The following is a 13,995-nucleotide window of genomic DNA, read 5'->3' as shown; positions in this document are numbered from 1 at the left end:
TCAGGGTCCTGAGTCTGTGCCACGAGTGGAGGTTTCCCTAGGATTTCTCGCTTGTTTGAGAGCTGTTGGGAAAAGTTGTGCTGGATTTTCAGAACTACTCTGAATCTGTGTTTGCTGAAGGCAAACCAGCCCTTTGGGGAGCTTGACTCTTCCAGTGAGAGGCAAGGACTCTATCAGCAGGCAAAGCAGCAGCATGTTGTTAAAGAGAGATGGTGAGAGTTTGGCCCAGTGTCTTGCCCTGCTTACAGGCTCCATCAAACTCGAACACAATTCACTGTGTTCTGCGAGATCTGGGTTTGATCTGTTCCCTGGGACTTAGGCAATGGTTGGACTTGATGATGATCTTAAGGGTCTTTTCCAACTGAAAGGTTTCTATGATTTTATGTCCAGTATTCACTTTTCCTTTGTACTGTTTGTGGAATAAAGGATTTTCCTTGGGCTTCAGCATCACTGTAGCCTGAGCTCATTCCCTGGATTAAATTGCAAGGGCGTCTGAGGGAAGAGTTTGTGTAGCTTGTGAGTGGAATGTTCACCAGCTCCTGGCTCAGAATTGTAATCTTGTGTAGAGTGAGTGGCTTTTGCCAAGCTCAGCCATTAATACATTGCATGTGCAGGTGTGCTTATGGAAGTGGTCTGACAGCTTCTTGCCATTTCATTGTTTACTGTAGCTTTCAGGTTTTCTGGCACTTGTCAGGGTGCACATATGGGACAGGGTAGCTGTTTTTTATGTCCTGTATGACACTTAATTTCTCAGATCAAAAATCTGGAACCGAGATGAGATCTTAATGATGATTCATCTCCTTAAGCTTACAGCTATTGAACACCTTGCTTGTAGGAGTAATGCAGTTAATTAATCTGGTGAATTAGCTTTGCCCAGTGCATTTTTAATCGAATTTAAATTTAATGGCAGTTGAAGCCCAGGGCTGTCAGTCCCTGCTTCAGGCAGTATCTCTACTCAGGTGATGTTTCTCATCTCCCAAGCAGCATACAGGAGTGATAGTGCTAGGAGAAAACAGCTCTGTCCTTGGTGATTGACTCTCCTCTAATACCTTCCTAAAAGCAGCTCCACACACGTGGCTATTTGTGGATATCTGTCGCTGTTTGCTGTCGCTTCCCCAGGAGTGAGTTGGCACCCAGGGTGCACGTGAACTTGTGCCTGGGTTTTCAGGAAGCAGAAGGGTTGGTAATTAAGCTTTTTGACAGGCACTGGAGCACGTACACCCCCCCCACCCCGTAGTCAGCTGCCCGCTTTTGTTTTTCGAAGGCAATTGCTTTTCATTTGCGTACAAATTGTGCTGAATTCTGCCTGTAGCTGCTGGGGGATAGGTAGGAAAAGAGCATTCCCGTGTTACTGCTGCTCCTGTTTCCATCATGGGAGTTGCTAGCTAACTTTGAGACAGGCAAGGTAAGGTATATCTGAGCGGAAAGAGTGGAAGGCATTTCAAACTACGCTGCAGACGGTCGACTAGTAAATGTCTTGTATTTGTGCTCTAGGCTTTGAGATGAGAGACTGAACTCGGTCGTGCTTGCATAAGACATTACTGTAGTCGTGTCCTTCTGATGCTCCTGGAATAGAAGCCTCACTAAACTATATGAAATCATAAGAAAATCTTTCAAAGCAAATCCTTCTGTCCCTCCTCATGCCACCCATATCAAAGCACAAACATTTCTTCTCCCTTTTTTTTCCCCCCCTTCCTCTTTTCTTTACTCTCTCTTCCTCAGTCTCTGACTGATGTCTTTCCTTTCTCCTTTGAAGACTCATTCAGAGCCTCTGTCAACCCAGACCTGCAATCTCTGAGTTTAAAGCTGCATTTCTGGCACAGTAACATAAACTGTCCAAGCTGGTTTGCTGTAGAGAGAAAGCTCATCCATCCTGTATCTTGCTTGTTGCCCCACACCGACTTTGCTCATGTTTCAAGTGCTTCTTCACAATAAACTTGCCATGCCCCATGCCAGATACTCATCTCCTCCCATACCATAATGATACTCTTCTTACCAAGTCCAAAATACCTTTCAGGAAGCTTGGCACTCTCAACAGAAATGGTGCCTGGGTCTGGCAAGATCTCAGAGTTGAGCAGGGGTCTGGGTACGCTCCTGGCACTAATGATCTATCCGACAGAATGTGTGTAGTCAGCGTGGAGGATGGAGTGGGAGAATGCTGGGAAAAACACCTGCTTGGCTTAAATGAAAGCTCAGCTGCTCTGCTGGATTGTTTCTCTGCACTTGGACAAGGCATAAGGGGAACTCGTTCACAGTTCCTGCCAATTGAAGTTCAGAACCTCACATTTAGACACAAATCCTGCTGAGAACGTATTTGGAAATGATTGGCCTCAGACCTGCAGAACAATGTATCTTTTTGGACTGGTAAAACAGGACGTGGAGGGTTGTTTCACAGTTTGTCTTTGCAGCCAGACTAGCTTGACCTGTTCCTGAAAGGAAAGCATTTTTGGCCTCCTGTCACAAACTGAATTGACATCGCTTCCTGCATCAATAGAGTAGGAATCAAAACCACCTGTGAGGAAGCCAAGGAATTTGGGAAACAAAACAAAAACCCCAAAACCTGAAACAACAAAAGACCAACCAACCAACCAAAGCCAATAATTAAACCAAACCCGCCAAAACTTCCCCACCCCCCCAAAAAAAAAAAAACCAACCCCAAACAAACGCATCTTTAAGTGCCGGGGCCTTGCTTTTGGCATGCTATTGTACTTCTCAAAGCTTCTGAATGGCTGCACATTAAGAAAGGTTTGAGCTGTCCAGTGATTTAGACTTCCTTTACTCACCTGAACTGCTGACTTTGTCTGTCCTTTCTTGCATAATAACTAATTTCTGATTGCTTAAAAGTGCAGAAGCTTGTCCGTCAGGTCTGTCGTGTTCAGTCTTACCTAATTCTGTGTGTCTTGTATTGTTTTACCTTGTAGGGTCCACCTTGAAACGACTATGTCTAGGCAAAGATCACAGTAGTAGTAACTATCCCATTTTTGTTTCTCAGTATTTTCTTCATAGCATGGGATGTCTGGTTTTATTTTTTTTGCTTATTTTATGGTTTTTATATGTTTGGTTTTTTTTTACTGAAAGCTAGCTGTTTGATTAAGTAGAGCTGATGCACTCCTACTGGTATGAAACTAGAGCGTGTAACTGGTGGTACTCTGACGCTAGTGCATGTGCTGTGATGTCTTGGGAACCACGCATGCCTCAAGCCAGTGGTGGTGTTCTGTCTGTGTGAGACTCTGCACGCATGCGGCCAGGAAACTGGGTCCAGTGTTTTGTCTTTCTGAAATACACACCTTTAGATGACTGCAGTTCACTGCTGGAGGGGTTTAGAGCTTAAAACGATCTCCTTCCCCTTGAGCTGCATGAAACAGTAAACACTAATTGAAGAGCTTTCCTGTCAAAATGCTGATCTGTTGTTTTCTCACTGGTCCCTTTCCCCCCCGAGCAAGAGAAAAGGAGTTGAGCATTATCCACTGAGAAGTTACGTTGCAGGGTGAATGCATGATCATTTAAAGGTTATTCATGTGTTTTATAGAACAATAGGACTAATTAGGTGACTTGGTTTCCTTGACTGGTAACTGATTAACAGAAAAAGCAGAAGACTGAATGCTCATGTTTACTCATCTCCTAATTTTACTGCAGCTGTATGAACCTTTTGCTTGGAGAGATGGTCTTCATTTCAAATCTTTAGCTATATCAAATGACTTAGCTGAAAAGTTAACTTTCTCTTTTCTGCTGAGGTCAAATTCAGGCACCTTCAGCTGCTGTTCCCAGCTGGTCTTGCTGTGTCAGACTTGTAGTTACCTAAAAACTTGCAGTACATAAAAGGACAGATTTCCCCTCCTCCCCCCAGTTCTTCTAGAAATAAGTGAATACATAAAAGTAAATCTCTGTCCATACTCTTCCTGTCTGCTTTTATCTATACCAAAAGTTCTGTATCTTTATCTTTGTCTCCAAAACTGACCTACCCACTTGTGTCCTCCTTTCCCCTCTTTCTTCTGTACATTCATGGTCATGATGGGGGGGTTTAATCAAAAATAGTTAAACAAATGAAATGCAGATGGGAGGGTAAATTCTGCTCCCATCATCCATCACCGAGAGAGATGGTGAGCTCTGAGGCTTAGTAGGCAGCCTTCCTTCTGCCCTGTAGGACGATTGTTTTTCTAGGAGGACAGTAAACCTATGCAAGTGAAATCAATGGTGAATTCCTTTTTTAAATGCCTGCAGTTCAAGCAAGCAATGCATCCTGCCTCCCACTCTCTGCAGGCAGGCTCCTCTGAAGGGGCTCCGTAAGCCCTGGGGTGCCAGCCTAGCTGGGGCTGCATTTGGCTCTTCTCTGGGAGCATTCATTTCCCTGGAGAGCAGCTGCAGGCTGAGCTGACAGGATGGGACAGAGGATGCCAGCACCTCGCCTCGCACTTCAGACCATTTCTTTAAGCAAAGTGTTCTGTAGAGAGAAGGGGGTGGGTTAGGAGCCTGAAAGGCACCGCTTGAATTGCAGTAGGTGAGAAGCTGTTTGAGCAGCAGGGTGGTGAGGCAGAGATGCCATCGTCAACTTTCTCTGTGTGTGATTTTCCAGGATCCTCCACAAACAGTCTTGTAACGTGTCCTGAGCCCCTCCCGCAGTCAGCCCTGCAGGTTCAGGCCAACAACAGTAACAACAAGAAAGGGACCTTCACAGACGACCTTCACAAGCTGGTTGACCAGTGGACAAGCAAAACTGTTGGAGCTGCACAGACAAAGCCTTCCTTAAACCAACTGAAGCAGAACCAAAAAAGGCAAGACATGGAGCCCAAAGCTAACCCCATGCAAACCCAGAATGAGACATGTGGAGTAAGTGGCACTCCTTGAAGAACCTTTTGCTATGTGTCTGAAAGCCTTTGCAGAAGGACATAGACTAAGATTACTTCAGATAACTGCTTCCTAGAAATGTCTGTCTCTTTTCATTAACTACCAAACCAGATGATGATGATTATTATTATTCTTTTGTTTCTTTTTTAAATTGTCTTTTTGGAATAACCTTAAGGGATATGTGGGCTGCAACATAGAGATAAAAATATATATTTTTTAATGGCAAACTGCTTGTGAACAGCACTCTACAGCAATACTCATACCCTTAACCATATGTTGCTCATGTTTAAACTGTTCCTAAAGTTTTCTTCTTTTTGATGCTTAAACTTCCTTAGGCAGGACAGAGGCTGGGCTGGAGGATTGGTGGTAGGGAGCCTTTGTTGTAGTGGAAGCAGAGCGAGTGCTGTGCTGAGACAGGGTGACAGCTGGGTCTGTTTGTGACCCTTGCTGGTGGGACCGGGCATCTTGGACGCTTGGGAAAAGACCACCTTCAGAAATGCTGGGGGAAGTAAATTACAACTGAATGGAATGGGAAGCTCTCCCCATTCATCCCCTCTTGTTTTCAGCAGCAGGAGAAAAACGTTGTGATAAGCACTCGTGTCTGTGTCCCGTGTTTGTATTCACGGCTGAGTGATGCTCTGGGTTTTCAGACTTCCTCCTCCTCACAGTTGGGTGATGCTTTGACTAGTAAGTTTTGCTGGATTCGGTTTTTTTGGAATTTGAGCCAAAGTAGAGGAAAGTAAATTAATTTTAAAGGCAAACAAAGAGTGAAAACAAACCCAGTCAGAGACTTTTTTTGTAATCTCTTAAAACCAAGATCCCTGGATCTGGGTAGTGAGCCTTTGCCCTTATGGCATGTGGAAGTTAAAAACCAACTTGTATGCAGCAGTGGTAGCTCTTGTGAGGTACTTGTGAGGTGAGACCTGCCAGAGCAGGAACTGTGCTAACACCTCTGTCTTGGTACCTGTTGCTTTTGGAGTCAGTGGGGACTTCACAGGGAAAAGCATTTGTGCAAGTTTCTTAAGCGATTTGATGCCAATTCTTAGTTGCCATGAATGAAGAAGAAAACAGAGTAAATAAACCTTCTACACAGGGATGGTTTAACCAGTACTGATCTCTTCTACTTGAGACCCTATTGGCTCTCATAAGATAAGTCAAAGGAGATGCCAGTAAACATAGTGAAGATCTCTGGAAAGTGATGGCGAGGGCAGAGACTTTGTTCTCTTAAGCCACTTCTGGTGTGCATTTTGCAGCTCGGTGTCCTTCTCCCAAGACTCCTGCAGCAGTTTGAGGCATTTGGTGGGGATATTTTGCCCACCTCTAACTCTGGACAATAAAGTGGTTATTTTGTGTATTTAAAGTCACCAGTTAACATCAGTTTAGGGTTACTTTTACCTTCTGCAGTTTGGAGTCTCTGATCCAAAGCCTGTGGAGAAGGCAGAGTACTGCTGTGAGAGACACTGGAAGGTCCCCGTCTCAATACATTGATTTGAGAGGGTTTCTTTCTTTCTTCCTCAAATGTGGTAGTTGTTCCAGGGAACTAACAACACTGATGGAAGCCTTCTTGGAGATCCCAGAGAGGCTGGGGTTCCCTGCTCTTCATTTCACATCAGTTCTCATTGCTTGGAAGGGTGGCAGTTGTGCAGAGACCTTGCAAGCCCAACACCAGCTTGCCCCAGGGGGTTCTGTTCGTAAAGTTCTCATAGGGGCATGGAGGCTGCAGAAGAGACTCAAAGGTACATGGCAAATATTCCTTATGTGGTTACTGCTGAGAGATTTTGGCCTCCAATACGGCACAGCTTGCTGCAGGTGGTAGAAAACAGAGTGATGGGCATGACATAAAAGACTTTTACAAGGTTTGTTTTGGGAGTTGAGCATCACTCTGCTGTTTGTACCTTTTGAAGTTCACCCTAAGGGGGAAATTGAAGTTCAGTAGAGAGAGGGCTTCACGATGTAGGGAGAAAGGCTCAAAAGAGGAGGAAGGAAATTGTGTGAAAGGAGCCTTAGTCAGAGCAGCTAGACAGGTGAGCCATAGCATCAGTGCCTGAAGTGATGAGCTACACGAGGAGATGTTCTGTCTGCACTGAATCACCTTTGAGAATGGGATTGAAAAGACAAAAACAACTCAGGAAATGACATAAGTGATGGCAAAAATAGCTTTCTCCCAGGGAGCACAGTAAAGCTGGAGCTGCACTGCTCCAGCCCATCTGCTAACACCAGCTCACCAGCAGCTTCCTCACCCAAGCCAAGAATGCTTTTGCAAGAGGGGAGTTGGGAGCACCAAACAGCCTTGCAGCCCATCAGAGAGGGTTCTAATAAGGGTTTCTGTTGGAAAGAAAGACTAGATACGTTGGAAAGGGGCTGAGTTTGCCTTTTTTGTTTTGCCTGGAACAAGCCAGCAGGAAGCTGTTAGGGCAGGTTGTCTCCTACCTGCAGACTGAGGAGAAGCTGTTGTTGGCCCTGTCCAGTGGTTGGCAATGAGGGCAGGAGGGAGGCAGGCAGTATTTGTTCCGTCACCTCTGAATCGTCTCTGGAGGCTACGGGGCAGAAAGATGTTGCCTTGAAGGGTTTGCAAACAGGAGGAGGAGTGATGTGAGTTGTGCCATGGTGCTCTGTTGGGATGAGCACCACACAGAGCTCCTGTAGATGGCATGGAGGATGCAGAGGCAATGAGTATCCTCCTAGAGTAGAAGCCTAGGGCTCCTCTCACAGAAGGTATGACAAAGGCAGCATCAACCCAAATGCCCTCTTCCTACTCTGTGTTTGGCCACAGGAAAACTGCAACAGATCCTTACTGGGTAGGGTGGGGGAGCTATTTTTATATACATATTATTTTTTGTTTGTTTTAATGTGTTGTTTTCTGTTGCTGTCCACCCACTGGTATTAGGGTTTGCAGGGTGGTTGTGTTGCTGGCTTCAAGTCTTCCTTTTCACCCTGGAAACAGAGGACTGGCTTTCCTGTTGGTTTTTTTTCTTGAGATGCTTCTACCACCATCAGCAAATTGCTGGCTGCTGTCGGTGCCTTTTTCAGCTAAGTGAGGGCTACTCTTGAAGGTTGGAAGTCAGCTCAGATAAGAAGTTGGTGGTGTGTTTGATAAGAGTTAGTGGGTTTATTTTCATCCTCTTTATCAGCAGAAGTCTAGAAAACAAGAAAATAATTGGGATGGAAAGGAAGCCTTTACATTCTGCTTTGTTTCTGTGGAAGTGGTCTGTCAGGTGGCTGCAAATCCTGGTTATCTGTATTAGAAGATTAGATCCCTTCAGGTGTCCAGTAATGGCACAGGAGCCCTGACATGACCCTTTTCAAACACTGGGTTTAAACATGGCAATACAGGTAGATGCTTATCACCTATCTGGAGATAGGAGGTGTTAGGAAGAACTGTTCAGCCTAGAGAATAGAATAGACCAGGTTGGAAGAGACCTTCAAGATCATCGCGTCCAACCCCTCAACCAATCCAACACCACCTAAACAACTAACCCATGGCACCAAGCACCCCATCAAGTCTCCTCCTGAACACCTCCAATGATGGTGTTCAATCACCTCCCTGGGCAGCCCATTCCAATGGGCAATCACTCTCTCTGTATAGAACTTCTTCCTCACATCCAGCCTAAACCTCCCCTGGCGCAGCCTGAGAGTCCAGGGGGACTCCAGGGAGTTTTCATGAGGGTGTCTGGATACTGGACAAGGGTCAATGGTTTAGAACCTGAGGCAGAGCAGGGTTAGCCTGGAGCTGAGGAAGAGGTTCTTCAGTAGGAGGGTGGTGAGACTCTGGAACAGGCTGCCCAGGGAGGCTGTGGCTGCCTCCTGCCTGTAGGTGTTCAAGGGCAGATTGGTTGATGTCTTGGGCTACCAAGACATGGGAGGTGTCCCTGCCCATGGCAGGGGGTTGCAGTAGATGATGTCTGAGGTCCCTTCCAACCTGAGCCATTCTGATCACGGAAGATTTTCCAGCTTAGGTTCAGACACCAGCTGAAATGAAATGAAACTGAAGTCAAACTTCCTGATAAGAGCTGTTTCTTGTGCTCATCTGATGGCAAACTAACCCTTCTATACAGGTAACCGTGGCTATTCCCAGCCGAGGAATCCACCCCGCAACCCGAGCTGCCTTGTGTGCAAAGTGCTGAATGTTGTGTACTTAAAGGCATTGTTTGAAGGTGCCTGGGAATAAAGGGCTTACCAAAAATGTTTTCTGTTCTTCATACTGCTACCTCAAGGGCTTGACAGAAAAAAACTATTGCCTCAGGAAAGCTGGAAATGCCTCCTGCGTCCCTGGTGAGGTGGTTTCTGTGTCAGCTGGTGACACCAGCAGAGAGAGCTGCATGGCTGTTTGCATTCAGGGCATCTTGACTCTGCTGAGCTGGCTGCCCAGGAACAGCCACTGGTGAGGGATGGGAGCAGAAGGGCTGGTAGCACCTTGTGCTGTGCCTTCCATCCCTATGGGGTTGGGAGAATAATTAAAGAAATGGGCTGGATTTGTGCTTGAGGCTGTTCAGCACTGCCTCCTCGGTCTGAATGCCACAACAGCCTCTCAGGAACTTGGAAGAGCACAAACTTGTACTGAGCTCTGGGCTCCTCAATCCAAGAGAGATGTGAAGGTGCTGGAGCGAGGGCAAGGAAGCTGTGAGGGGCCTGGAGAATAAATCTGGTGAGGAGTGACTGAAGGAGCTGGGAATGATTAGTGTGAAACAGAGCAGGCTGAGGGGAGAACTAATGGCTGTCTACAGCTCCCTGAAAGGAGGTTGTGGAGAGGTTGGTGCTGGTCTCTTCTCCCAGGTCATTAGTGTTAGAACAAGAGGGAATGGCCTCAAGCTGCAGCAGGGCAGGGTGAGACTGGACAGTAGGAAACATTTTTCCTAGCAAGAGTGGTCAGGCACTGGCACAGACTGCCCAGGGAGGTGGTGGAGTCCCCACCCCTGGCTGTGTTTAAAGGTGGTTTGGATGTGGTGCCTGGGGCTTACGGGTGACCCTTGTAGAGTAGGGTCAGTGGTGGGACTTGGTGATCCTGAGGGTCTCTTCCAACCTGACTGTTTCTGTGATTCTGTGAAACAAATCTTTGGTAGCACCTAATAATTTTTGCTTTTTAGGAGACTGGGAAAAGGTGGTAAAAAGGATGAATTAGCATCCTCCCCATGCTCACTTTGGCAGCCAGCTCTAGCCCTGTCCTGTGATTTAGCTTTGTTTCAGCGGTAGCTGGATCATACAGAAGTAAAGCAGTAATGCTTGTAAGGGAGCTGGAAGGAAAGGACTCTTAAGTGCTGCCTTTTCAGAGTGGCTCGATGGCTCTCAGCTCTCACAGGAGGGTGCCCTGGGTTTATCTGTTCTGGTGTAAAAACGTTTGTGACGCTTAGAAGTCAAACGCAACCCTTAGCTATGTACTGTCACTGGATTGTAGCTATGAATATTGCTGGGTAAAGCACAAGAACAAAGCAGAGAATGAAACCAAGTCCAAAACCAGATAGGTTCTTCCTGCGCTGCCACAGCCTTTACCCAGGGGCTTTGCTTCATTTGCACAGCTGGGTCTGTGTACATTCTTCTTTCTGTAGGTATCAATCTTCTTCTCCAGAGCAGTAGGTGTGATCACTGGGGGCAACAGAAATCAATAGCAGCCAGGGAAAGGCTTGCAGTAGAAGTCAGAAACTTGGGGAGGACTAAGTGAGAGATGGATCTTACCCAACAGGGACCTGTACAAGCCCTCAGGGCAGAAGTTTGTTAATGCAGGGAGAGTTTGGCAAGTGCAGGAGATGAGGTGGGAAGTGGAAGTAGGAAAGCAGCAGGCAGAAGCCACCATAGGTAGTGTTTCAGTGAGTGTATTGATTGCTTCTACAGAGGAGGCTACATGAGAGAGGGAAAGAGGGAGGGGCGAGATTGAACTTCCTTCCCATAACATATAGAATACAGTTTAGGATGTCAATCCAGTCTCCCCTCCCCCCCCCAAAAAAAGAAACGCAGTCCCTGTTCAGCATCTCCAGCAGGCAGCCTCTGACCTGCTGATGGCAGCTGTCAGCACTCCAGTGTGGCTGTTAAATCCACTAAGTTTGAGACTGGTTCTACCTTATCAGCCTGATTAAGGTCAGGGCAGCTGACTTCACTAGGCTCTAGACAGACAGCAAACCAGAAGGAAATGAATGTTGTACTGCTAAAACCAAAGTCATGCCCTCCACAGCTGGCCAAGTTTTGTTCCTCATTACTAGTGGTGCTTTGCCTAAGGTTGAACTAGGAAGGGAAAAGCCCAACGCTTCTGTACACTTCTCCAGAGAGGTTCCAAACCCACCTGGACATTGTGATGCTGGGCAAGCTGCTATGGGTGCCCTGCTTTAGAAGAAGGGTTGGACTGGATGATCTCCAGAGGTCTCTTCCAACCTCCACTATTCTGTGAAAAGAAGATGATTAAAAAATGGCTTTGACCAAGAAACTTCTCTCCAGGGAAAGACACAAGAGCTGTATGTCTTATTGTATCTTAAAGTGTGTGTTCTGCCCCCTCAAAGCTCATAAAGGAACAGGAAGCAGCTTAAGTCATCAACGTGTGCTTGTCACAGGCTTAAAGCAGGGTGTAGTGGTTGGGTTTGGAGCATGGTGCAATTCTATTCCCAGTTGCAATTCTATTCCCCTCAAATACAGCTGCTGCTTTACTGAGGGATTTAGCTGCGAACAAAGCAGTCAGGAAGCATGAACTGGGTAGGAGTAGATCTCTATTTGAAAGGACTAAAACTAGGCATTTTCAAGCCTAATAATTATTGCTTGTACAAGAAATTCTCTGTTTGGGGCAGCTAATCCCTTGTCATCCACATACAGTTGTGCAGTTGGGTGGAAACCATCGTTTTGAGGATGTTTAACCAAGGGTCTAATAACAGCCAGCGGTCTTCAGGTCTTAACAATATGTCCTCAGTTCCCCTTTTTGTTGTTCTTTGCTTTCTGCTGTTAATTGTGACAGATTTTTTATACATCACTAATGTTACATTCATGACACCAACACAGCTGTTTCTCCTGGTTCAGTGCTCACCATCTGACCCAGGTCAGACCTAGGGACAGTGAAGTCAAGGAGGACATTGGGGTAGTTCTGTATTGTTCTAGCATTTGCTTTGGCTAATGCTCCAGAGCAGTGACTCATAGAGTGGCATTGCCTTTCTTACTCTAGTTGAGAAGAGATGCTGAAATCAGACCCCATTAACAAACCTTCCACACAGGCTCATCCAGATACTCCTCTTTCCCTCCCAAATTTCACCATCATACCAATTCTATCAAGTTACTGTGAACCATGAAATGAGTATTGAATGATGAGATTGCCAGACTTGAGCAGTACCCTTTTTTCTTGTGCCACGAGTGGGAGGCACAGCAAGGAGTTCCAAATCCTGTGAAATGAAACCCATACAGGAGCGCTGTCCGCAGAGGCAGCAGGGAGCGCTCCGGGGAGCTGCCATAGCGCTGTGCGCACTGCAGCCTACATCCGGGAAGGAGAGCTCCTTCCCTGCCCTCACATGCAGAACCTGAATAACTGGGGTGGATATTAATAGAATTGGAGAAAAATAGCTGGAAGTGGTTCCAGCAGCCCCCGAGGCAGGAGCAGTTCCCACTGTCCTTGGCTGGATTGCATCACCCAGTCTCAACCAGCAGCGGGGCTGGTGTCTCACCACCAGGGCAAAGCTCTCTCTGTTCTTCACTGCCCTTAGCTCTGAAAAACTGTGGTCAGAAATGTGTGCTGGAATTTTTGAAAGCCTGCTCTGAGAGTGGCTGTGAGAGTATGAGCTTTGGCTTCATTCTGCATTGAGTTTAGTCATTTTCATGCACAAAGCCGAGCACAAAAAAAAATACTTGGGTTCCTTTTGGGTTTTCATAGCTTTTTGTGGCAGGCAGTTCTCATAGTGATGCTTCCTGCCTCCTTAAATAGATTATATTCAGGCAGCCTTCCCCTCCTCCTTCTAGCAACCTTTCCTATTAACTTCCTTTTCTTTTTGATTTCTTAAAAAGAGAAAAAAAGGTGGGGGAAAAAAAACCCCAAACTAGCAAAGAGCCAAAAGCAATCCCCAGCCCACAAGCTCCGAGGATGCTGTGCCAGCCCTGTGCTGCCTCCAGCTTGCAGGTGCCCAGCCGTGGGGCAGGGTCGCTGGGGGCAGCGGAGTCTGGGCTGCTGCGGGGAGCAGTCGCCGTGGCCCTGGCTCGGCACGGGTGTCCTGGCACGGGTGTCTAGACACGCTAGTGCTGCCTGCGGCAGGCAGGGAGAGAGGAGTTTAATGGCAACGCTCTTTGTATTCTTCTTTTTGTAGGTTAATTCAGTAAGAACGGGCCTGGGGGGAAGGGGCGTCCTTCCGGTGTCTCGCCCCATGCCCGCTGCGTTAGCTCCTGGAGCCTCGCCGCCCCTGCCGGTGCCTGTGCCGGGACCTGCCCTCTCTGGCCCGGTGACACCTTACGTGATGCCTCTCTGTCCGTACGGAGGAGTTTTCCCTATGGCCGTGTACGGAGTGCAGTGGCCGGGGCCGGCCGTGCCGCCGGGGCTGATCCGCGCCCCGAGCATCGGGCGGTTCTCGCCGCTGGGCAAAACCTGCCTGCAGCTGTACCCGGTGCCGCTGCAGCGCCCCGGGGCCGAGCCGCCGGGACCGCGCCTCCGCATGACGTAGCCGGGGCGGCGCGGGAGCCGCGCAGGAGCCGCCGCTCCGCTGCGGGTGCCGCGCGGTGCGCAGGCGGAGCGGGCGGGGGTCGGGGCGGCCTGCTGGCGCGCACAGCCATACTCTGCATCCAGCGATCACTGTGAGAGGGTTCACACGAGGTCTGTCCGTTCCGGCGGTAGCTGCTTGTATTCCATTGCTGACGACACTTTATTCCTTGTGTTCCGATCTTCTACACTCGCGACCCTTGAGGCCGATGTACTTGAATTGATGGCTAGCAAATTGTACTAACCCTGCAGGAGTATAGTGCCTTGAACTTCAGCTGTCCAGTTCCAGCTGGAAAGACACGGAACGCTGTCTGGAAGGTGTGTTTCATTTGCAGTCTGCTCGGGAGTGGGAGCTCTGTTTGCAAAGATGTGGGAGGTTTCCAGCTGGCGTGCATCGCTTTCACTCTGCTGCAAACACTTCTGTTTCAGTGCACAGGTGGAATGTCCTTTATTAAAGCAAAAAAAATGCTTGTGAGGTGAGGTCTGTGTGGGATGCTGGTCAC

General features: G+C 47.7%; 1 protein-coding gene across 1 annotated transcript in view; it reads left to right on the top strand.

Moving 5' to 3' along the window:
* Nucleotides 1–13,471, top strand: part of WNK2 (WNK lysine deficient protein kinase 2) — a 125,933-nt gene extending 112,462 nt beyond the window's left edge. The window contains exons 27-29 of the mRNA XM_054162111.1: nt 2,922–2,966; nt 4,574–4,827; nt 13,107–13,471. Of these exons, the coding sequence (XP_054018086.1) occupies nt 2,922–2,966; nt 4,574–4,827; nt 13,107–13,457 (650 nt within the window). The 3' untranslated portion in view covers nt 13,458–13,471. The remainder of the gene's footprint in view (nt 1–2,921; nt 2,967–4,573; nt 4,828–13,106) is intronic.
* The last annotated feature ends 524 nt before the right edge of the window (nt 13,472–13,995 follow it).

Source organism: Dryobates pubescens, chromosome 1 (genome assembly GCF_014839835.1).
Source record: "Dryobates pubescens isolate bDryPub1 chromosome 1, bDryPub1.pri, whole genome shotgun sequence".
NCBI classification, from domain to species: domain Eukaryota; kingdom Metazoa; phylum Chordata; class Aves; order Piciformes; family Picidae; genus Dryobates; species Dryobates pubescens.
The sequence above is the reverse complement of the archived record's forward strand: the minus strand, read 5'-3'. Positions and strand labels throughout refer to the sequence as shown.